The following is a 25,153-nucleotide window of genomic DNA, read 5'->3' on the forward strand; positions in this document are numbered from 1 at the left end:
CATTTAACCAACTGATCTGCTTAACCCTATACTAATTTGCATCAGCGTTAATTCCCTTTGTGTTCCTATTTATTAGTTTAGAACCTAGCTCCTCAAACTCCCTACCCAGACCCTCATTCTAAGTTCTGTCTATGTTGTTGGTTTCTACATGGACCACAACAACTGGATCCTCCTCCTCCACATTCTTAAATATAAAAGGTCTGTTCCATTGACTCTGCACATATGGATGACAACATTAATCCTAGGTAATACTAACAGATCTCAATGTGACAATCCATTAATGCTCTGATAAACATTATGCCAGTTAATTTTCCCAAGACACAAATTCTTGATTGTTACATGAACACAAAATCATTTTTGCTAAGTGTTTTTGTTTATACCAACTGTTGTATATTGATTGTCCTGATAAAATCTTTTCATGTTCTTACAACTGCAGCGGCAAAATCTATATGGGGATTTGCGACAATCTGAAGACTATAGGTTTCAATATGAAAAGATACATTACTCTACATAATGAAATAATGATTTATTGGTAAATATGTAATGAAGTTTTAATGTAAACAGAACCTATACGCTGAACCTTACCAATCTGGCAAAAGTTATGTTCATACAGAGTTTTGCAGCAAAGTATAAACCATTATCAGTAATTGAAAAGTAGTCAATGGCTAGGATTTTCCACTTCTGTACTAACCAGCTCACAATTTTCCTGTCCATTAAGATGAGTGGGATGCAAATTGTGGGCTGGTAAGCATATAATCACAAAACCCGGTCAAGATGAACATTAAGAAAGTTTCTTCCATTTAAAGTCACTTAAAACAACAAAAAAAATTGCAAAGTATATACACAAACTCCATAATGTTACCACAAAAATAATTATCTGTATTTTAAATAACCACTGCACCATTTTTGTAGAATGTTAAGAATTTTTATATACAGAATACCCCTGCATTCATTTTTACATTTCCTGCTTCTATTTCCCACTATTGATAACATAAGATCAACTGAACACTTTGCTTTGTACTTGCAAATACTGCATTCACTTAACAGTTCTTCATGTGACAATGTATATTATGGACACAATTATGCAGAACAAGTGTAATGTTTGCATGAAATGTTATCTGATTAATCTGGTTGGTGTGCTAGAAAACTGCCCATGAAGAAGATATTTGTCAGTTGTTCCTGTTCTAGGTCAATGTCTGAAATTCTTTAAAGCAAGAACTTATTTTCTGTTCTAACTTGAGCTTGTTTTACTAGTCTAATCATCTTAGGTGCTCTGTTGATGCAAAAAGATTTTCAGTAATCTTTTGTGCTCTTGTACTTTTTAGTACTTCTCTCTGAGTCATTTTCCCGTGGAGAAGGAGACCTGTTAGCTTTCATCCTACTTTTTGATCCTTGTTTATAGGGTTGGAAGCTGTCTTTGTGTATCTTTTCCTTTTTCCTTTGTTCCTTCTCTTTTAGATCTGAATCCTTAACCTCTTCCCTTTGTCTATGGTCATACGTTTGCCTTTGAGATGGTATGGTATTCTTAAGAGTATTGATGAGAAACCGTTTGTTGGCTCCTGGCAGAGGACACTTCATCCTGTTAAAAAAAATACAAAGTTTGGAAATATTTTACTATTCAGAGAAGAAGGAGAATTACAAAAAATTAAATTAAGATTTAATATGCAAATAGTTTAAGTGTCTGTTCTATTCAAGACTTCAATTTTCTTCTTAGGTCACTTAAGTGACCTCTGAGTAAATCTCCACTGGATGGAGCATCTTAGTTCTTTCTAAATAATTTACAGTGAAACAAAATCTGCTACAAGAAACTATACTTATATGGCATCTTTAACAATGTGAACATTTCTAAGTTGCTTCACAAAAAGAATACTGGATAATGTGCCGCAAGTGGGAGAAATAGGTTAGGGGAGCTGTCCAATGGCATAGATGAATTAGGTTTTGACAAGACCTTCAATATTAGAAAAGTTACAGAGGGTTTTAAAAAGAATTTCAGAGTGCAGGGCTGCAGGTTCTAAACCGGAAGTGGAATGGGGACATGTAAGCAAAGGTCCAGCTTTAGAAAAGTAGAGGGTACAAGTTAGTACACAGAACTGGAAGAAGTTATAGAAATAAGGTAGCACATGGTGAAGGGATTTGTAAATGTGGTTAAGAATTTTGATTTCAATGCTCTGTGGGTTTGAGAGCCATGTGAAGATCAGCGAGGAGTGGAGTAATTGCGACAGTGCACTTTGACCAGGATAGGAAATAGGCTGTGAAGTATGAGTTGAGATTTGTCTAGGGTAGAGACTGGGAAGCCTGCATAAAACCTTTACTATTTCAAGACTGTAATTTTTTGCAGATGGAATTGCACACACATGAAGTACAAAAACCAAACAACCTTATAGTTCTTCTTTATTTGAGAATATTCCATTTTAAGCTCTACAATGACTTATCATTCGAAGTACTGAACATTTTCCAGTTTTAAATTTAAAAATATTTGAAAGTTAAAAAATGTTTTAAAGCTCATCTCATGGTGACTTGCCTTACCATCTTTGCAGCATCAGAGATTAGATATTTTGTTACTGGCCTTGACTCACAAGACCCTTATATTGTTCATTACTTTCAAAACATTATTTTTTGTATCCAGTTTAAGACTATTGACCATTAAGCACACTATTATAAAATAAAAATCAGGAATATATTTGATGAGGTAACAGAGCAGGTTGGTGAGGGTGATACAGTTGGTGTGGTGTACATGGACTTCCAAAAGGCATTTGATAAAGTGCTACATAATAAACTTACCAGCAAAGTTGAGGGTCATGGAATAAATTGAACAGTGGCATGATGGATATGATGTTGGCTGAGTAACAGAAAATAAAGAGTAGTGCTGGATGGTTGTGTTTTGGACTGGAGGAAGGTACACAGTGGGTTTCCCTGGGGTTTGGTACCAGCACCACTGCTATTTTTTATATATATTATAACTTAGATCTGGGTGTGTAAGGCACAATTTCAAAATTTGCACATGACACAAAATCAGGATGTAGTGGGAATTGTGAGGAGATAGCAATGGACTTCAAGAGGACATAGGCAGGCTGGTGAAATGGTCAGACTCGTGGCAGTGATATTTAATGTAGAGAAGCATGAGGTGATAAATTTTGGTAGGAAGAATGAGGAGAGGCAATATAAACTAAAGGGCATAATTCTAAAAAGGATGCAGGAACAAAGAGACCTGGGAGTATATGTGCATAAATTGTTGAAGGTGGAAGGGCAGGTTGAGAAAATGGTTAAAAAGGCAAATGAGATTGTGGGTTTTATAAACAGAGGCAAAGAGTGCAAAAGTAGGAAAGCTATGTTGAACCTTTATAAAACACTGGTTCAGTCTCAAATGGAGTACTGTCCCCAATTCTGGACACCATACTTTAGGATGGAAATAAAAACTTTAGAAAGGGTACAGAAAGATTTATGAGAATCCTTCCAGGGATGAGGAACTTCAGCTACATGGATACATTGGAAAAGCTGGGGTTGTTCTTCTTAGAGAAGAGAAAGCTCAGAGAAGATTTGACAAAGGTGTTCAAAATCATGGGGGGGGTCTAGACAGAATGGATAGAGAGAAACTGTTTCCATTGGCAGAAGGGTTGAGGACCAGAGAACACAGATCGAAAGTGATTAGCAAATTAATCAAAGGTGACATGAGGAAAATCTTTGTTTCTGCAGTGAGTGGTTACTTTTGGAATGCACTCCCTGAGAGGATGGTGAAGGCAGATTCAATGATGGCTTTCAAAAGGGAATTAGATGAGTACCTAAAGGGAAAGAAAAATTGTACAGCTACAGGGAAAGTGTGGGGGAGTGGAACAAGTTAAACTGCTTTTGCAGAGAGCTGACATGGACTCGATGGGCTGAATGGCCCCCTCCTATGTTGTAACCATTCTATAATTTTAAAAATTAGATTTGACAGGGCTTTTTCTTCAAAAGTAATCAAGAAAACTATCACAGGGCATTATCCTGGACATTTCTTTTGATATTTGCCATTTTGATTCCACACAATGTGTATTTTTAACCAATTCTATTCAAAGGAGCTAAGGGTAACAACTTCACTGAAGATAGCCTCCATATAATGTCATAAAATGTATAATTTACTAATTAACATCCTTTTGATTTAGTAGGGGCGCATTCATGGCCATTGACACAGAATCTCTCAATGCAAAAAACACAAGCAAGTAGGCCCCTGGGAAATGCAAATTTAAACATTTGGAAATTATAAATCAGATTATATTTCCATAAGCTCTTCCAGCTTCCATATTTGGTGGGGAGATAAAAACAAATACCAAAGGCACCATACTGAGTAAAGGAGTCACGACACAACCGCAATTCTCAAAATACTTAAGTGCATTTCATAATAACATAAACAATAAGAGGAATCAACCATTTGGTCCCCTGAGCCTGCTCTGCCATTCAATAAGAGCTTTAGATCCACTTCCCTCCCTGCTCCACATAATCTTTGACTTCCTTGTAGATTAAAAGTCTGTCTAACTCAGCCTTGAATACATTCAATGATCCAGCCTCCGCTTCTCTCAGGGATGGTGAATTCCAAAGATTAATGACCCTCTGACAAGAGAAATTCCTCCTCATCTCCATTTAAATGGGAGGCCCCTTATTTTGAAGCTGTGCCTCCAGTTATAAACCCTCCCATGAGGGAAAACACCTTTTTCAGCATCTACACTGTCAAGCCCCCCTCAGAATCTTATATGGTTCAAGATGATCAACTCTCATTCTTCTCCAATGAGTATAATGTAAAAAGAACAACATATTTTCCTAATATTACTGTGGGATACTGTGAAGCAGGGGTTGTGGGGGCTGTGTTGTGTATGTGTGACTAATTTAATTAAACTGAAGGCAGTCAGACTGCAAGGTTTAAATCATCAAAGGGGTTAGGTGTAAAAGCAGGCATTTTGAAATGGAGATGGGTGAGCTAAGATGAGATCCCAGTAAATACAGGATGAATGGGAATTTGCCTTAGGAGATAAGTGAGCAGTGAATTGTTAGCTGTTGAATTTTAAAGAGGCACAACTAGAAGTTTTACAACTGGCAAAAATCGTAAATAAATAAGGCAAAATTATTAAGCGTATTTTTCCCAAAAGTGCTGGTTGTAATGACAACATGAACATTTTTTATATTCTGGGAAAGGTAACTCCAAAGAAAGTTTAGAGCAATGGGTTGAGAGATAAAATGGGAGAAAGTATAGTTAAGGGAAGATTGAAAGCAATATGAGGGGAGTGACTATGTGAGATCTTGAAAGGTAGGCTATGTGAAGACAGACCTGTGAAAAGTAGCCTTTAGCCACCCCAGAGAAGTACTTGCTTGCTCCAGAAAGCAAGGTTTTGTTTTAGTCTTAGAGTTCCATTGTCGAGTGCAAGGGAGAAGGAAGCCCTGTGAAATACCTCCCTTATAGCAACAGTGGGTGCCTTGTAGTAATATTATGAATGTTTCATAAATTAAAAATCTATTTGGACTGTTGCCTGGAACAGGGTGTTTATTTGGGGGTCTAGCTAAGTAGAAATCTTTTGGGAAATGTTCTAAGACTAAATGTAACTGTGTAACTGTAATCTTGTGTGTTTAAGTTTTCTTTTCTTTTGTTAAAAAATGTTTTAATTTAATAGTTAAAATCTGGTAGTAGAATCTTTACTTCTGACTTCAGTGCACGTACCTTCTCGAAATAAAAAGACAAATTGCAAATCCTTGTAATAGCTTGCCCAAGTTTCCCTTTGAGATTTGGTCTGCCTGGCAATCACCATCTGCCATATCATAACAGCCAACCTGCTCAACCTTTCCTCATAAGACAACCCTTTTACCCCAAGGATCGACCTATTGAACCTTCTCTGAACTTCCTCCTGTTGTAATAGGCCTTTAAGGGATAGCAGCATGCCTTCACTAGAAGGGACGTGTGTCATGTGATCCAGTCTCAGTTTCACTTTGGCCTGTGAGCAGAACCCAACACAGCTCTGTTGTCTTCAAGCTTTCTATCCATGTGTACATGTTCTCATGTGCCTAGTCTCAATAAATGAACGCACAACATGTTAATGGAATCCCTTATGAATGATTGGTGCCTTTATATCATTATAAAAACACAACATGGTGCACAATGATGGTCAAGCAGCGTGGCAGCAAGATTAAGTACAGGTATGACATAGTGAACAGCCTCAGATCATGCTACATGGCATGAGATGGCCCTCGGCCACAAAGAAGCTACAGCGTCAGAAAGTGTTGAAACAGCAGCGTGGTGACTGCACAGAAAAGCTTTCAAGACACAATCCGGGATAGTGCTCAAATAAAGAGCTGGTAATCAGACAGATCCCTCGTGGTGAGATTGCAGCGTAAAGCCTGTCAGTTCTGAGAGTTGGATAACACGTTGAGAGGACCAGCACCGGGTTAGCTCAGTCGGGAAAGCTGAGTGACTAGGGTGCGAGCCGGATCAAGAGCGAGCGAGGAATAGTCAAACAAAAACAAACAGAGCCATCATTAAAAAATTGGGCCAGAGAAGGTGGCGAATCTAACAGGTAGCTTTGGGAATTGCTGAACAATAAATTGAAAAAAAACAAGGAGTTAGGTCAAAGAGATATTGTCAATATGTCCACAAAATTCCCCAGTTTGAATTGGGATGCAGCTGACCCACTATCGGAATTCAAAATGTTTAAAAACACACAGAGCTATGATTTCTTGAATCAGGTGTGTCTGAACCAGAAAAACAAGCTATAGATATTTGCCTAGCAATTGGCAATGAAGATCCACACAGACTGAACACATCAGGATTAGTGGCAGAAGAGCTAAAAGATCCCCAGAAGATATGGACTACATTGGAAGGCCGGTTCAGAATCAGGTTAAACTTCAATATTCGTTGGCTAGAGCTCATGCCATTTTGACAACAGCCTACAGAGTCCACGGACCACTGTCAGCAGATGCAGAGAAAAGGGTACACACTGATTTTTCAAACACAGAACTAGCAGACAGAACTGTCAATGATCACATCCACTCCCATGGAGGCGTTCCAGAAAGACCTGCCAGACAAGCCCAAAATATATAGCATCAAAGAACTACTCAAGGATGTACGTAAGTACAAAGTAATCCTTGCAAGTCGACGAAGCTTACAGATCCTAAGTACAACCCAATTGTCGATATGCTTACTAGAACACCTAAACCTAACAAAACATGTGGAAAGTGTGGCCCTTAAGCATGTGCCAAGGAAATGCCCAGCTTTTAATCAATTCTACAAGGCATGTGGCAGAAAAGGCCATTTGCAGCAGCAGTGCATTAGAACAAAGGCTGACGCAGCTACAAAGAGCCATGCACAGATCCAAATGACCATACACAATGGGTACCTTAAAGCAATAAGAATGGCCATCCTGTATCCCGTAAGAAACACATACACGAGGTGATTGACAAACCAGAAAATGATGATGATGTGCACAAGACAAGGAGCAGTGAGCACAGGTTTCACACACTCAATCTTGTGGAAAACATAGATACTATCACACCGTCCGAAGCGTTTGCCAAGATTCAAATTATCTGTCCTAAGGAAGTTGGTAGCTATTCATTATTGGCCAAGATTGACACAGGGGCAAATGCCAACATATTACCCCTGCAAATTCTAAAAGACATGTATTCACAGACATGGAAGGCCGTGGCAAAGCCTGCTAATTTGCAACTTTCAGCGTACAATGGTTCACTAATTCCACGTGCGGGATCCATAGTCCTGGAGTGCAAGTACAATCAATTCTCCAGGGTGTCACTAAAGGCCCAGTGATCGTACGTCTACTGGCATGCCGTGACCTCACACTAGTGACAATCTATGGAATCCATAAGATGTCAAATGGCAGATCAACATCAAAAACTGCTGCTATCACCTCAGTTCACGACCCAACATCGAAATATCCAGATTGTTTCGACAAAACTGGCAGTTTCAAGGGAGCTGCAATGTTGTGCTTGTAGGAAAATGCAAGTCTGTGAACTGATCTGATACATTTTGCACAAAGCAAATGCCAGCAGCCACAAGAAGAAACGGCGAAAGATTCTGCATTATAGAAACTGTGGGAAACTATCATTGAGAGATAGCCTGATTCAATTCAGCACGTCAACGAACACGTGAGATCATTTTGGACTTACTGGGATGAGCTAGGCATCTCTTGGGGATTAATGTTTAAAAGGCAGGTCATCGTACCGGAGTCTTTGCAAACTGATATTTTTCAACAACTTCATCACTCACACACAGGCATAGACTGGACGAGAAGACTTGCAAGAGACCCAGTCTGAAACAAAAACAGAAAATGCTGGAAAAAAATCTTAGCAGGTCTAATTGCACCTGTGGAGAGAAAAACAGGGTTAACTTTTCAGGTCCGTATGACTCGGAATCATACGGACTTGAAATGTTAACTCTGTTTTTCTCTCCACAGATGCTGCTAGACTTGCTGAGTTTTTCCAGCATTTTCTGTTTTTGTTTTAGATTTCCAGCATCTGCAGTATTTTGCTTTTATCTAGGAGACCCAGTCTATTGGCCGGGTATGAACAATGACATTGAAGTCATCGTCAAGGAGTGCGAGGCATGTTAAGAGCATATGCCAAGTCAGCACAAAGAATCATTCATTCCAAACGAAGTTCCTACCTATCTTTGATCCAAAATCGCATCTGACCTCTCATGTCCATGGCACTGACTTCATCGTCAATTACTTTACCAAGTACCCCATTATTTGACAAGTGTACAATATGTCAAGCACACCTGTCATGCACACTCTAAGTGCTATTTTTGGTTTATTTAGTGTGCCTGGAGAGGTCATTACGGATAACGGTATGCAATTTATTGGTAAGCCATTTCAGGATATTTGAGAGAAGTTGAATATCGTTCATACTACTTCTCCCCATTAACCTAGATCCAATGGCCTATCTGAACAAATGATTCGCAAGGTGAAATCCCGAATTCTCAAATGTAGGCAGAACACAAGCAAGATCTACACATTGCAATGTTACATCTGAGAGTGACATTGTTAAGTGCAATTATTCCTCACTGACAGAGCTCATGTTTGGCAGACCAGTGCATACCAATTTACCGACTCTTACCTATTCTACTAAGAGCGAGCAATTTTTAAAACTGCAGGAAAAAATGACCAACATGCACTGTTACGACCGTGATGGGAGGAGTGCGCAGTTGATCTAGCCCCACTACGCCACAGGTTGTTACACTGGTTTAAAAGTTTAATTTGCTCACGAACGTGGCCAATTGTTTACCTTCACTACTGGTACCCAGAATAAAAGAGACTTTAATCAGGCTTCTTTCAATAAACAACAAACTTATTAGTTTATTATAAAACCAGTTTTGTCAAACAGAAAGACAAAGTGTATCAACATATGGTACGTAATATGAAATTATACTATTATTCTTTCAAGATACCCTAAGACTCTCACACCACACAAAAAACAATGAAATAAAAATAGAAATGGAGGAATTCAGCCAAAGGTTAAAAGTCAATGGTTCAAAGGCAAAGGATTGACGGTAGAGTTCTTGAAATGGCGTCCAGGTTATATAGTTGGTCTCTCAGCACTGATCCGTGAAACAATCAATGACTCTGGCACTGCTTTGCAGGCTGATTCATGGAATACTTATAGGTGCTCTACTTCTAGCTGAACGAATGATTCGCATGGTGAAATCCCTAATTCTCAAATGTTGACAGACCTCAAGCAGGTAGAGCATCTCAGGAACAGCTTATATTCATTTCTGGCTGTGGACTAGCTCTGGACTGCAAAAGGCTGCTGTCTTCCTTCTCAAGCAGTTGGTCCTTCTCTTCTCAAAGCAAAGCCAAAATCCACTTTTAAAACATGTTTTTTTTCAGAGCTATAAAACCCAGGTGACGCCCCCCCCCCCCCACCCCCAACCTTTGTACACAGTTCACCCAGGTCAAAAGGTTGACAGTTTTTTCAACTACTTAATTACCCTTTCTTGTAAAAGGATGCTTTTTTCCCAGGAATAGCAATCAGAATTCTGCATTAACCCTTTAAGGGACAGTATCTTTTAAAACACAAATTCTTCCAGAATGTCCTAAGTCCTTGAAGATGAGGCATTTTCTGTGATTAAATTGTTCATGACAGCACAATAAAAATACAAGTACAGAATTGCCAAATTTACAGTTGGGACAGCAAGTTTGCATCCAGGATCCCACAGAAGGTAGGTGGCAACAAGCTGAAGTTACAAGGGTTTGTTCAGAACCAAGGTCCTATGAAATCATTCTGCACAAAGATGTAATGGTGAGGCATAACAGAGCTCAAATCAGATCCATTCTAGCTCCTCAACCGCTGGACAGTCCTACTGCATAGAGGACAGAATCCCAAACGCAACCAGAAACAACATCCAAGAATGACAACCCCACAGATCACTGTGAGCAATTAAAGAAACCTCCAGATAAAGTTACCATTACAAGATCTGGGCATACTGGCAGATTACCTTTATGCTTTAGACACTCAGATTCATCAGTTCTATGCATTAAATATGAACATGTATTGTAATTAGTTATACTTCTTTGGCAGTGGAAAAAGTATCTTTAAAAAGAAAAGGAGGATGTTGTAATATGTCTTTAAGGGATAGCAGCATGCCATCACTAGAGGGGAAGTGCCATGTGATCCAGTCTCAATTTCACTTTGGTCTGTGAGCAGAACACAGCACAGCTCTGATGTCTTCAGACTTTCTATTCACGTATACATGTTCTCATGTGCCTAGTCTCAATAAATGAACCCACAATGAATTTATCCAATTCCTAACAATTGTAACTCAAGAAGCTTGACACCATCCAGGACAAAGTAGGCTGTTTGATTGGCACTTCATCCACAAACATTCACTCACTCCACCACCGACACACAGTGACAGCAGTGTGTACCATCCACAAGGTGCATTGCAGGAATTCACCATTGTGCCTTAGTCAGAACCTTCTAAACCCATGACCACTACCATCTAGAAAGACAAGGGCAGCAGACACATAGGACACACCACCACCTGCAAGTACCCCTTCAAGCCACACACCATGTTGGAAATATATTGCCATTCCTTTGCTGCTGCTGGATCAAAATCCTGGAACTCCCTCCTTAACAGTTTTATGGGTCTACCTACACCACATGATCTGCAGCAGTTCAAGAAGGCAGCTCACCACCACTTTCTCAAGGGTGGTTAGGGACGGGCAATAAATGCTGGCCTAGCCAGCGACACCCATATCTCATGAAGGAATAAAAGAAAAAGGCTTCCCTACATTTATATTCCATTCCTCTTACAATAAACATTTGCCTTCCTTATTACTTGCTATACCTGCATGCTTACTGTTTTAATGAATTATGTACAAGGACACCCATATCTCTCTGTACCACATCATTTTGCAGTTTCTCCCCATTTAAATATTATTCTGCTTTTCTATTCTTCCCAGTGAAATGGAAAACCTCACTTTTTCCCCACATTATCCTTCATCTGTCAAATTTTTGTCCACTCACTTAACCTATTGTCACAAAACTATATTTTTCATAATATTATTGTAGGTTTATGGGTGTGAGTGTGGATGGTTCTGTGTGTGTGACTGATTTAATTGAATTGGAGTCAGATAGACTGTAAGGTTGAAATTAGCGAAAAGGGTTAGGTGTGAAGCTGACTTTTGAAATGGAGATGGACAAGCGAGGATGTGGGTTCCACAGATAAGGTGTGAATGAAATTTTTTAGATAAGTGAAGGGGTTGTTTGATTTTCAAAGGGCTGGTAGGATGTTTACAACTGACAAGGTAAATAGGGCAAGGTTATTATGTCTATTTTTCCCCAAAAGGAAAGAGGCCATATTGACAAAATGAAAATGTTGTATTATGGGAAAAGTCAATTCCCGCAGACATGTACAACAATGGAATTTTACACATTAAAGAGAGAGGAACATATGTAAGGAAGGATGAAAGGTTATGTGGGGGTGGCTGTGTAACATATTGAAAGGTACACTGGGTAAAGTAGCCTTGGAGAAAAGCCTCTAGCCACTTTTGCAGAGGTCTGCTGTGTCCAGTAACTAAAGTTGTGTTGAAAGCTTTTGGAAATCCACTGTTGAGTGGGTGCATGTGGTAACCTTGCGGGATTACCTATTTAAATTTAAAACCTATTTTGGACTGTTTCTTAAAGGGGTGTGTGTAGTTGGAAGTCAGGTTAATTAGGAATTTTGGGATTTGTTATAATATGAAGTAACTATAATCTTATGTATGGGTTTGAATTCCTTTCTTTTTTAATAAATGTTCTAACTTAAGTTTTAAAATCACTGAAGGTGTTGGTGGACTCATTACTTCTGAATTCAGTGCACAAATCTTCCATTATTAAGTACAAATTGAAAAACCATTGTGATAGTGTGGCCAAGTTTCCATGTGGATTTGGTCCGCCTAACACATATCACCTGCCATGTCATAATGCTATCTATATCCCTTTGCATATTCTGTGTGTGTCATCCTCACAATTTGCTTTCCTATTTATCTTTGTATCATCAGCAAATTTGGCTACAATACAGTCTGGCCCTTCATTCAAATTATTAACATAGTTGCAAACAGTTGAGGCCCCAGCACTGATCCATGAGGCATTGCACTAGTTATAGTTTGCTAACCTGAAAATGACCTATTTATCCTGACTTAGTTTCCTTTTAGTTAGCTAATCCTCCCTCCATGCTAATATATTAGCCCCAACACCATACTCTTATCTTGTGTTGTAACTTTTTTTTGTGGCACTTTATCGAATATCCTTTGAAAATCCAAATACACTACATGTACTGTTCCCCTTTATTTACCCTGCTTGTTACATTCTTAAAGAATTCTAATAAATGTGCCAAACATGATTCCCCTTTCACAAAATCATGTTGACTTTGCTTGATTGTATTTTGATTTTCTAAATGTCTCACTACAACTTCCTTCATAACGGTTCCCAGCATTTTCCCAATGACAGATGCTAGGCAACTGGCCTATAGTTTCCTGCTTTCTGTCTCCCTCCTTTCTTGAATAGAGGTGCTTTTTCTGCTTTGGTTATATTGGTATCACAGATTAACATCCGTATTCTGCCAACATTTATGTGGTTACTGCCAGATGAACCAGATGTGACCTGCTGATATAGTAGTCATGCTAATGAAAAACTTATAAATGGAAATGATCTAAAGATGGGTCTTTAAGGTTTCAAGTGATGTGGCTATCTCCTTTGACAGCTTGGGCAAAATTTTCTCTTCATTTTGGGTCATAAATGGGTCATTTTACGCGTTGGCATGCGGGGCCCGCGTAAAATAACATGCGGTGACGTCGGGCATGCATCCCGACGTCACTGCGCGTCATTCCGATCTTCCGTTCGGCGGTTGTGCGCCTGCCGAACTGTCAAAGGCCTGTTAAGGCCATGTAGAATCCAATAGAGATAATTGACAGGGCTGTCCATCCAATGTTAAGGTTGGCGGGCAGGCAAAGAGCCCAAACGGCCTTCGCATTTTTCATGAAACCTCATCCAAGGGCGGGATGAGGTTTCATGAAGGGTTTATTAAATTGATAAATGAATTTTTCACATTTCATAAACATGTCCCATCTTATGTGACACTGTCACATGAGGGAACGTGTAAATAATTTAAAACTTTATTTATTAAAAATTCCCAGTATGTTCTGAATCTCCCTGAGGCATTTCTGCACTCTTTCGCATCCATGCGCGAAAGAGCGCAGGCCCCGACTTTCCCTCCTCCCGTCTGCACAGGTAGCGCTGAGCGTCTTAATTGACCTCAGGTAAAATGGCAGCACGTAGCTGCTCCCGACTGGCCCACCCGACAGGGAGAAAATTCTCCCCCTTGTTCCGTAATGGAATTGTTTCAGGAAAGAAGGATCGTTGATACACTGTCTTGGAAACAAGCAGTCTTTGTAGTTTATGCGGATGGCTACCTCATGTTTTGACATTGACAGAAACAAGGACCTGGTGCCCTCTGGCAATTCCCACCAGTCCATTCTGTATTTTATAGACCACGGTCAGTCTACTTTACTCCCTCCTCTGCTGTAGGGATTCCAATTCCAAATTTTTGATCAAGGATGCAAATGTATTTCCCATACTGATTTGTGCAGAATCGTGCAGCATGTCTTTGGATCGCTTCAATCTTATTTATATCCTCACCATGTAAGGATCCCACACACAGCTTGCATACTCCGGGATTGGACGAACTAATGCTTGGTGAGCTGCACCTCTGATATTTTTGTTGCAATATCAATGTGATCAAAAGCCAGCATTTCCTGTTTTGCCATAGCTAATAAAGTGATCACCAATTATTACTATAGACTTTGACAATCCATCTGGAATGACCATAGGGCTTTATTTTTTCAGGTCTGAAGGCAAGCTACAGCTCTGATCCATGGAGATGATCCATGCAAGCATTTCTTGCAGTGTCATCTTGACTTCAGCAGCTATCCACTAAGAGTCTGCATGCTTGTTGTCTGCAGACTTTTTCCTGCATCTAGGGCTCTTTTCATCTTGGCTTGTCACATCTTAACCCCCTAGCTCATTTGCCATGGCAAAGATTGCTGATGGGTTAAGGTCTCTTTTAAGACTCTCCAGAAGCTTTCTGGTTGTGTGCCCTCTCTACTTTGAGATACCTCTTTAATGCTCAGATGACAATTTTCCTCTCTTAACAATGGTCTCATCCTAGGCCCTGTTTTTGCCCAGAGTTGGAAGATCAATTGTATTATTATTTCAACTAGAAAATTGAGTACCATAAGCATTTGAAATTCAGGCAGATCTTAAAAACACTGCAAACAATCTAAGAACTGACTTACACCTACAGGCAAATGGTCCCAATGTCTATACTCTTGTGTATTTTGGTAGCATGTCATACAGCACTATAAGATGCCATTATCATTTACCATTACACCAATCTTTCTATTGCATTATTTTGCAATTTCTTTAATTTCAAGTATATTCTTACCAGCCCATAGGTCCCATAGTTTCAGCCCTGGCTTTTCCACGCTTTGCCTCTGTAAGAAGTTCTTCCACAGCTTTTCTATTTTAAAACAAAACATATTTAATTGATGGAAATTAGAAGTTTAATATACAATTATTGAGTTTCCGACCATCTTCCCTCCTACTATACTTAAAATGATGGCATACTTGCTTCAGATTTCTTCATTCTTCTGTTACTCTGCACCTTTTGAATAAAAGATACAGGTCTAGATTTTGTGGTCAGCAACGAAGCAATGGCTGAAGAAAGCTGCTCGCAATGATACAGTGATCCTTGTGACATTGGTTTCCTGTTCCCAACAGCAGTTTAAATTTGGCACCAAGTCAAGGGGATCGCCAAGCATCCAGCAGCAGTGATATCAACAAGCAGAGCAAGTAGCTAATAACATTGAAGCATTCTCACAGGCAGCAAACCAAGAATGAAAAGCAATGATCATCGAGCAATTTTAATTGAAATTTTCAGATAGCAAAATAAATGATGTTTAGATTAACACAGAAGCTAAAATACCATAAACTTTTTAAAAAATTAAGATGGAATTTTATCATAATGGAGAAATTTGAAATTTCACAAATAGAAAAGTACATTTTCAGGGCTAGTGAGGGTGTTTAGCAAGAATTATGAAGTTAGAACACTGTTAAAAACTCAGTTACATCATCTTCAACAAAGCATATCTTATTGAAGTGTTTTTACAGTGAGGCTAACAGTGTAAAAGTGAAGGTTTCATCAATTCAGTAATGGCTTTGGGATTGCACTCTCGGGGAACCTTTAAGGTGCAACTTCCGGAGTAGCGTAGAATCACTGGCAGCAACTTCAGGATTTCTGCGTTATTCTGCACATGTTTCATTAGATGGTGAATGCTAACAGTTCTGCCATCATTACTACTGCAAAATCCGGACCACAGTTTGAATTTAAATCCTTTTGTATGCTTTAAGTTGAAGATCTGCGCAGCAGGAAATAAAAGAAAATACACAGAACGTATAATGATGCATTTTCACATTGACATTTTAACTAACTTGTGCCAGATTCTTTTAAAGCCATGCTCAAAGTAGGATTCTGGAAACAGTCTGTTAGTATTGTGGCTCTTCAAGTTTTTATTGTGCTGAAAGAAGGCTAAACCCACAATCACAGCACTTGTTATTCTGACTAATGTTTACAAGAGCTAATAGAATCTAACTGAGGTAGCACTGAGAATGGACTCTTTAAAAGAGTTAATTTACAATAACTTTAATTCTTGATGGTTACTGACTTGTTCTACATACATGCCATTCATGTGCGTTTTGCATGGCCAGTCAGCATTTCTGAAGACTGTTAAAGTTTACAATGAAGAATCCATTTAGAGTGATTTCAGCATTAATTACTGGAGGAATATTCCAAGCATCTGCTTCTCAGTAGATTTATTAATTCTAATGAGAGCAATACAACAGTACTGACTCCACACACATCCTGTAGAACATTATTATTTCCTGGAAATTAAGTGAATTTTTGACAAGTTTATTCATATTGCGCTTCCTTATGCAGAATTGTGATGCTGTATCATCACTGTAAAGCAGTCATCTTTACAGGTTAACTAGTTATAAACTGCTGGTATAGTAATAGACATTTTTACTGCTCAGCATTGCAGGGATGCATCCTGTAACTACAGAAGTGATGCGTTTCTTAAAGTATTTTCAATCTAAAATACTTGTATTCCCAACAATATAGAATTCAATTTTTGTTGTACACAATTACTTTCTCTATTTTACACAGATGTTTTGGACTGAGTTTCTACCTGTCCACATCTGCAGCAAAGGAATCAACAGGAATTTTAAGGTTCTCGCAACTCCTGGGAATTGCCTAATGAATTAGCTCTACTGTGCAAGCATTGCCGCCTCGCTCGGCTCCAGCATTTACGAAGAAACTGAACAGTAGTTGACTGACAACTCTGACCAGCAGACGTAGTGGTTTCTCACAAGGATCTACTGCAGCTTAGCAATTTTCTCCATAGTAGGAGATGGAAGCTTTCAGTAAGCTAAAATGACAACTGGCTTTTTTTATTAATTAGTTAACCTTCTAAAAAATATAATAACACAGGATAAAATTAATACTCATTAGAAAGAAATGTGTTAATTAAAGAGATCCAGCAGGATTAATAGTTCTTTTAAGGAAATAATGGAATGTACTAATGAAGTAAATGCTATTGTGAATATGGATTGATAAAATCCGAGATGTGTGGTCCCAGTACCCCTTAAACATTCGTTCCCTCCACCACTGTGGCATGCACAGCAGCAACTTGCCAACATTTCAATAGGACCTTACCAAATCTGTGACCTCTATCACCTAGAAGAGGAAAAAGAAAGCAAATGCAAAGAAAGCAAACACTGCCACTTGTGATTTCCCCTCCAAATCATGCACCATCCTGAGTTGGTATTGTATTGCTGCTCCTGCAACGCTGTTGGTTCAAACCTTGGAAATCTCTCGCAAACAGCACTGTGGGTGTACCTACATCACACTGACTGCAGTGATTCAAGAAGCTGGCTCACTACCACCTTCTCAAGGGCAATTAGAGATGGGCATCAAATGCTGGCTTTGCCAGTGACATCCACATCCAATGAGGGAATAAAAACCATGGGAAAAAATCATAATTATGCCATACAAACAGAAAATGATAGAAACCTCAAGTAGGTCAGTACATATCTGGGGAGGGAACAGAGAAGTTAACATCTGAGGTGGGGGTTCCTCCTCAAAACCAATAATCAACATTACATATTAAATTCAAAATGTACTAATATATTGGAAAACTGAGCATTCTGGTCTCCATCTACCATGAGAGTAGATATTAGTACAAAGTGGCTAAAGCCAAATCCCATCAACTTAATGATGATTTTAGAAATTTAGTTTATTAAATTGTTGGGTAATACTAGCCTGTGGGAGGAGAGCAGCCAAGTCTGTGCAGCCAAAGAACCACAGAAGGTCCTGGATTAAATTCATATAGACAAATGCAAAATAATTTTCATTGGAAGGGAAAATGGTATACACATTTATGGACTGGTGTTGAACTTATTAATGAAAAGGATGAAAGACATATGTGAGTTATAGTAGACTCAATATTTAGCATCATCCAATTATTAAGGAGCTGCAGTCAATGAATTCTGAACTCTTGTGTATCACACACTTCCTTTGACTTACTATTGGTGGACTTGCCTTCAGCAGTCTAGGCTCTAAGCTCTGGAAGTTTTTTTCCCTTAAATCTCTATCTGCTCACAGCTCTCCTTTAAAATATATATTTTTGATCAAGCTTTTAATCACCTGTCCTAATATCTTCTCCTTTAGATTGGTGTCAATTTTGTCTTATTGCATTCCTGTGGTGTCTTAGGACACTACATAAATGCAAGTTGTTAAATTGAATCAAATCAGCAGAATACAACTCTGAGGCCACTATGTTGAAACTGCCCTGGTTAGACTGCAGTTTAAGTACTATATTGTGTTTCTTACATGGGATGTAGCATTTTTTTGCTTATCTCTAATTGCCCCTTGAAAAGGTGGTAGTGAGCAGCCTTCTTGAACTGCTGCATCTATCTGCTGTAGGTATATCTACAGTGCTGTTAGGAAAGGAGGTAGGTTTCCAAAACACAAGGAGAAACATCAAGCCTTGAAAATTGCGCACAGAAGAGCCACTGGACTGACTCCTATTGTCAGAAGACTGAAGGCAGGCTAAAAAATAAACACAAGAACTAGGAGTAGGCCATTCAGCCCTTTGAGTCTGCTTCAACATTCGATAAGATCATGGTTGATCTGATTGTGGCCTCAACTCCACTTTCCTGCCTGTTTCCCATAATCAAAAATCTATCTAACTCAGTCTTCAATAAATTCAATGACCCAGCCTTCCTGGCTTTCTGGGGAACAGAATTCCATAGACCAACAACCCTCTGAGAGAAAAAAATTCTCCTGATCTGTCTTAAATGGAAGACCCCTAATTTTTAAACTCTGTCCCCCTAGTTCTAGGCTCCCCCACAACAGGAAACATCCTCCCAGTATCTACCCTCTCAAGTCCCCTCAGAATCTTATATGTTTCAACAATTGGAAAATGGGATTAGAATAGTTAGGTACTTGTTTGACCAGCAGAGACTCGATGGGCCGAAGGGCCTTTTTCTGTGCTGTAGACCTCTACGACTCTAAGATAATTTCTCATTCTTCTAAACTCAAATGGATATAAGCCCAACCTGTTCAACCTTTCCTCAAAGGATAATCCCTTCATCCCAGGAATCAGTCGAGCGAATTGTCTCAGAACTGCTTCTTATACAATTATATCCTTTCTTATGTAAGGAGACCAAAGCTGCACACAGTATTCCATATGTCTAAGGTCTAAGGCCCTGTACAGCTGTGGCAATGGCTCTCTACTTTTATACTCAATTCCCTTTGCAATAAATGGCAACATTCCATTTGCATTCCTAATCGCTTGCTGTACCTGCATACCAACATTTTGTGATTCGTGTACCATGACACCCAGATCCCTCTGTAGCATAGAGTTCTGCAGTTTCTCTCTGTTCAAGTAATGTATTGCTTTTCTATTTTTCCTACCAAAGTGGACAAGTTCATGTTTTCCCACATCATACTCCATCTGCCAAACTTTTGCCCACTCACTTAACCTATCTAAATCCCTCTGTAGACTCTTTATGTCCTCTTGACAACTTACTTTCCTATCTTTGTGCCATCAGCAGATTTAGCTACCATACATTCGGTCCCTTCATCCAAGTCATTGATATAGATTAAAGATTAGTTGAGGCCCCAGCACTAATCCCTGTGGCACTCCACTAATAACAGCTTGCCAACCTGAAAATGACCTATTTATCTTTACCCTCTGCTTCCTGTTAGCTAACCAATCCTCTAATCATGTTAACACATTATCATCTATGCCGTGAGCTCTTGTCTTGTGCAGTAACCTTTGATGTGGCACCTTGTCTAAGACCTTTTGGAAATCCAAATACACCACATCTACAGGCTCCCCTTTATCCACCTTGCTTGTAATTTTCTTAAAGAACGCTAATAAATTTGTCAAACATTATTTCCCTTTTACAAAACTATGTTGACTGCCTGATCATATTATGATTTTCTAAATGTCCTGCTATAACCTTCTTAATAATGGATTCTAGCAGTTTCTCTATAACAGCTGTTAGGCTGACTGGCCTATACGTTTCAGCTTTCTGTCTCCCTGCTTTCTTGAATAGAGGTAGTACGTTACCAATTTTCCAATCCTCTGGGACCTTTCCAGAATCTAGGCAATTTTGGAAGATCACAGACAATGCATCCACTATCTCTGCAGCCACTTCTTTTAAGACCCTAGATTGAAAGCCATCAGGTCCAGGGGACTTATCAACCTTCAATTCTAATAGTTTTCCCAGTACCTTTTCCCTAGTGATTGTTTTAAGTTCCTCCCTTCCATTTATCTCTTGGTTTTCAAGTATTCATGGGATTTTTTTTGTGTCTTTTATTGTGAAGACAGACACAAAATACCTGTTTCAATGCTTCCGCCAATTCCCTGATTCCTATTATTAATTCCCGATTCTCACCTTCTAAGTGACCAACAACCACCTTAGCTTTTCTTCTTCATAAATGCTCGTAGAAACTCTTACTATCTGTCATTATATTTCGGGCAGCTTTCTCTCATTCTCTAATTTCTCCCTCATTACATTTTTAGTCATTCTTTGCTTCTGACCTACTACTAATCTTTGCAGTATTTACTTTTTTCTTTCATTTGATACTATCCTTAACTTCTTTAGTCAACAAGGGATGGTGCATCCTTCTTAAAGAGTCTTTCTTTCTTAATGGAATGTATCTTTGCTGAGAGTTATGGAATATCTCCTTAAATGTCTGCCATTGTTTCTCTACTGTCCTACCCTTTAACCTATTTTTTCAGTTCGCTTTAGCCAATTCTATCCTCATACTCTTGTAATGGCCTTTATTTAGGGTTAAGACACTAGTCTTAGACCCACAGTTCTCACCCTCAAACTGAATGTAAAATGCTATCATGTTATGATCATTGTTGCCTAGAGGCTCCTTTACTGTGGGGTCATAAATTAATCCTGTCTCAATGCGCATTACCAGGTCTAAAATAGCCTGCTCCCTGGTTGGCACAACAATGTTCTGTTCTAAGAAACTGTCCTGAATACACTCTATGAACTGATCTTCCAGGTTACCCTTGCCAATCTGATTTGTCCAATCTACGTGAAGATTAAAATCATCATGATTATTGCAGTACCCTTTTTAAAAGCCACCATTATTTTTTCAGTTACACTCTGTCCGACTGTGTAGCTACTGTTAAGGGGCCTGTAAGCTAATGTTTCCTATTATTAATTCCCAATTCTCAAGTGACTTCTTAACTTTGCTATTCCTTCTCTACCCAAACTGATTTTATATCTTGATCTACTGAACTAAGGTCACCTCTCACAACTGTACTAATATCATTCTTAAATAAAAGAGCCATCCCACCACCTCTCACTGTCCTTTCAAAATGTCAAATAGCCTTGAATATTTCAGTCACAACCTTGGTCACCTTGCAACTCTGAATTGGCTATCAGGTCGTACATATTTATTTCTACTTGTGCTATCAATTCATTTTTTTTTTACATTTGCTGTGTGCAGATAGAGAGCCTTTAATTCTGACCTTTTACTATTCTTGCAAACTCTGGCCTTAAATCATTACCCATGTCACTACCCTGCTTTATCGCCTTGCCCTTTTTCTTAATTTTACCACATCTCCCTCCACCCACTTCCTCGCCCGCCACTATTTAGTTGAAAGACCTCTCTACTGCCCTAAATATTTGACACACCAGAAAACTTGTGCCAGCATGGTTCAGGTGAAGACCATCCCAATGGTGCAGCTCCCACTTTTCCCAGTACTGGTGCCAGTACCCCATAAATTAAACACATTTCTCCTACACCAATCTTTGAGCCATGCATTTAACTTTTATTTAACCTACGCTCTTACGGCTTAGGTAGTAATCCAGAGATAATTACCTTTGTGGTTCTGCTTTTAATTTAGCCCATAGCTGCTCATAATCCCCAAGCAAAACCCCTTTTCTAGTCGTAACTATGTCATTGGCACCCACATGGACCATGACAACTGGATCCTTCCACTCCCACTGCAAATTCCTCTCCAGCCCTGAGCAGATGTCCCAAACCCTGGCACCAAGCAGATAACTCAGCCTTTTGAACCTATGCTCTTGGCTGCAGAGAATTGTCTATACCGCTGACTATACTGCCCCCTACTAGCACTGCATTTCTATTTATTACCTCCACTTGAATAGCTCCCTGCATTATGGTGCTATGGTTCATTCAGTCATCCTCCCTGCAGTCCTGCTCTCATCCATACAAACTGCAAGAACCTCAAACCTGTTGGACAATTGCAAGGCCTGAGACTCTTCCACTTCTGCCTTCTTGATCCCCATACCTGCCTCACTTGCAGTCACACCCTCCTGTAACTGAGAACACACCAAATCAGAAGGTGCTAGCCTAAGGAGTGTGTGACTGCTTTCTGGAACTGTGTGTCCAGGTAACTTTACCCCTCCCTAAAGCATTTTAGTGTCCAAAGCTTGGCCCCCAGCTTATGAACTCTAAGATGGAGTTTCTCAAGCCACAGACAATTACTGCAGCTCTGGTTGCCATGAATCACAGGCATCCATTAATATCCACATGCTACAGCTGCAACACATCACCTGTCCTGCCATCCTTATTGTGTTTTAAATTAACTCTATTTTTTTTCCATTAAAGTCTCTAGTCCTGCTTGTGCTTATATTATTATTTCAATTAATGTTATACTTACCCTGATTAAAATTCCCTAGTTTAGATTGAAGAAAAAGAGAAACTGCTCACCAACCAATCACTTACCTTCTTTGCTGTTCCGTCATACTTCGATTTTCTTTGGAATTCTCTGAACCCACAGATTCACCGCCCCTAGCTCTCCAAATTCTCAGTATCTCTACGTTACCCTCTATTTCTGGCAGCAGCTTATAACTTCTACAGCTATTAGAGGCTGAAAAAAGTTGGACAAAGGAGCACACGTTTGCTCCTCTGCACCAAATTCCCACATGAACCAAATTTTCAATTACACACTCGGTTTATGTCTCACTCGGGCATAGTCTCCTCTCCCTGTGTCCCCTTAATCTTTGAACGGAATCTTTGTATATGCCATGTATAATAGAAAAAGGTAAATTTAGAATATTAAAAACTAAATGTCAACCTCAGAACATAGGGACATATGTATACACAGATCAAAGGCTGGTCTGGTTGCCACTTATGTTTCTTTTATGGTATCTCCTTCATAACATCTGTTTCTTGGGTACTTCCACTATTGACATCAAGTTGAGCACTAGCTTGGCCCTGGGGATGACACAAAAAACTGAGTGCTGTTTATTAGGTTTATAAGAATTGATTAAACTGTGCATTGGCACTATCTAGTGCTGACAAAAGTCATTGGCACTATTCAGTAAGGAAATTATCAATGTTCAATTTACCTCAAATATATCCTCTAATTCCAGCCAGTTGCAAATCTTTTGGAATAGATGCCAAAGTTACCTTCTGTTTAATGGCTGTCAAGTTTGGGAAATTGCTCACTTCAAGAGATGCTGCATCACAATATAGGTTTCTATTTTTGTAGCAAGATCTGGACTTAGCTGCAGTGTTTAAAACAAATATGGCCAGAATTTGAATGTCTGAGCCCTGGAGGTATCTGTGTCAGTCTGACAGAAGTTGTAGATTTGAGGCCAATAGTTCCTATCTTTATAGATTTCACACGAGTATTCCAATAAAGCAAGTTTGATGCAGGTTTGTTAATGGTTGCCTATGGTGGTTAAAGGAGAACGTATAGTTCACATCAGATTCCTTCTGTTTCTCTGATATAATCCACAATTTTTTTTTGTAATCAGCACTATTGGTTTTCAGATTTTGTCTTCCGACCAAGAGAAAGAAAATTAGTGTTCATAATTGTAGAGGGCAGTCCAGAAAGTTATTTTATGCAATACAAAATCATAATGTAGTTTGGTTATGTATCAGTTGAGAAGACATTTTCACCCACTATAATTACTAGATGCTATAATTAGCAACTTACCCAACCACTATAATTACTGTTGCACAAATTAGAAGCTGGTGATATTGTAAGTGTTTGAAGCGAAATCAGTAATGAAATTAACCTTAATTTCGTTTTGATAACTCACCTGATGTTAGGCTTTTAATATTTTAATTTCATTATACATGTTTGTGCGATATTCAGTGATATTTCTATTAATTCCCTTACTCCCTTCCCATCCAATCAAAAAAGGACTCAAGCCACAATCTTGAAATATTATCATTTCAGAAATGGTACCTTACCTTTATGCAATTCATGGACACAGCCCAAACATGAAAAATGGAAAATATATCGTTATAAGCCTGAATGACATTCCAATAATCTATTATTGAAACGTGCATGATCGTGGGGTTGTTAATTTTTAGATTTCTTGATCGAATGTGTAACTTTGTGACCCAGGTTTTGAGGTTGTAATGGCAGAAAAATTGTGAGCATTTGTCATTATTTCACAGAAACTGACAGCAACTTTGAAAGTCTGTACATGCACAGAATATAGCTGAAATCTAGAAGTTGCTGTCAGTGATTCTATGCTCCTCCAGAGGGTGCTCTGTTCAGGTGCCCCAGAGTGCATTCCCCAAGCAATCAATGAATTGGTGAAAACTTCCTCTTTTATGCTGTTAGTCAGGGTCATTATGGCTCTCTGTCGAGCAATCCAGTCAGGCCCAATTCCTCACTCTATCCCTGTAGCACTGCAAGTTTATTTCTTCAAGTGCCCATCCAATTTCCTTTTGAAATCAGAGATCGCCTCCAATTCCACCGCCATCTTGGTAGAGAATTCCAGGTCATTATCACTCGCTGCATAAATAAGTTCCTCCTCAGAACCCCGCTGCACCTCTTGCCCAAAACGTTAAATCTGTGTCCCCTAGATCTTGTACCATTAGCTAATGGGAGCAGCTTCCCTTATCTAAACCGGTCATAATTTTGTACACCTCTATCATATCTCCCCTCAATCTCCTTTGCTCCATGGAGAACCCCAGCTTCTCCATCCTAACCTAAAATCCCTCACTCCTGGACCAATTTTGGTGAGCCTCCTTTGCACCCTCTCAATAACCGTCACATCCTTCCTAAAA

General features: G+C 39.2%; 1 protein-coding gene across 1 annotated transcript in view; it reads right to left on the reverse strand.

Moving 5' to 3' along the window:
* Window positions 1–511: 511 nt before the first annotated feature.
* The window catches only part of LOC144682741 (protein POLR1D), a 33,404-nt gene continuing 8,762 nt past the window's right edge, over window positions 512–25,153 (reverse strand). The window contains exons 2-3 of the mRNA XM_078545382.1: window positions 14,951–15,025; window positions 512–1,579 (exon numbers count right to left, since the gene is read on the reverse strand). Of these exons, the coding sequence (XP_078401508.1) occupies window positions 1,294–1,579; window positions 14,951–15,025 (361 nt within the window). The 3' untranslated portion in view covers window positions 512–1,293. The remainder of the gene's footprint in view (window positions 1,580–14,950; window positions 15,026–25,153) is intronic.

Source organism: Cetorhinus maximus, chromosome 7 (assembly GCF_964194155.1).
Source record: "Cetorhinus maximus chromosome 7, sCetMax3.hap1.1, whole genome shotgun sequence".
Classification (NCBI taxonomy): domain Eukaryota; kingdom Metazoa; phylum Chordata; class Chondrichthyes; order Lamniformes; family Cetorhinidae; genus Cetorhinus; species Cetorhinus maximus.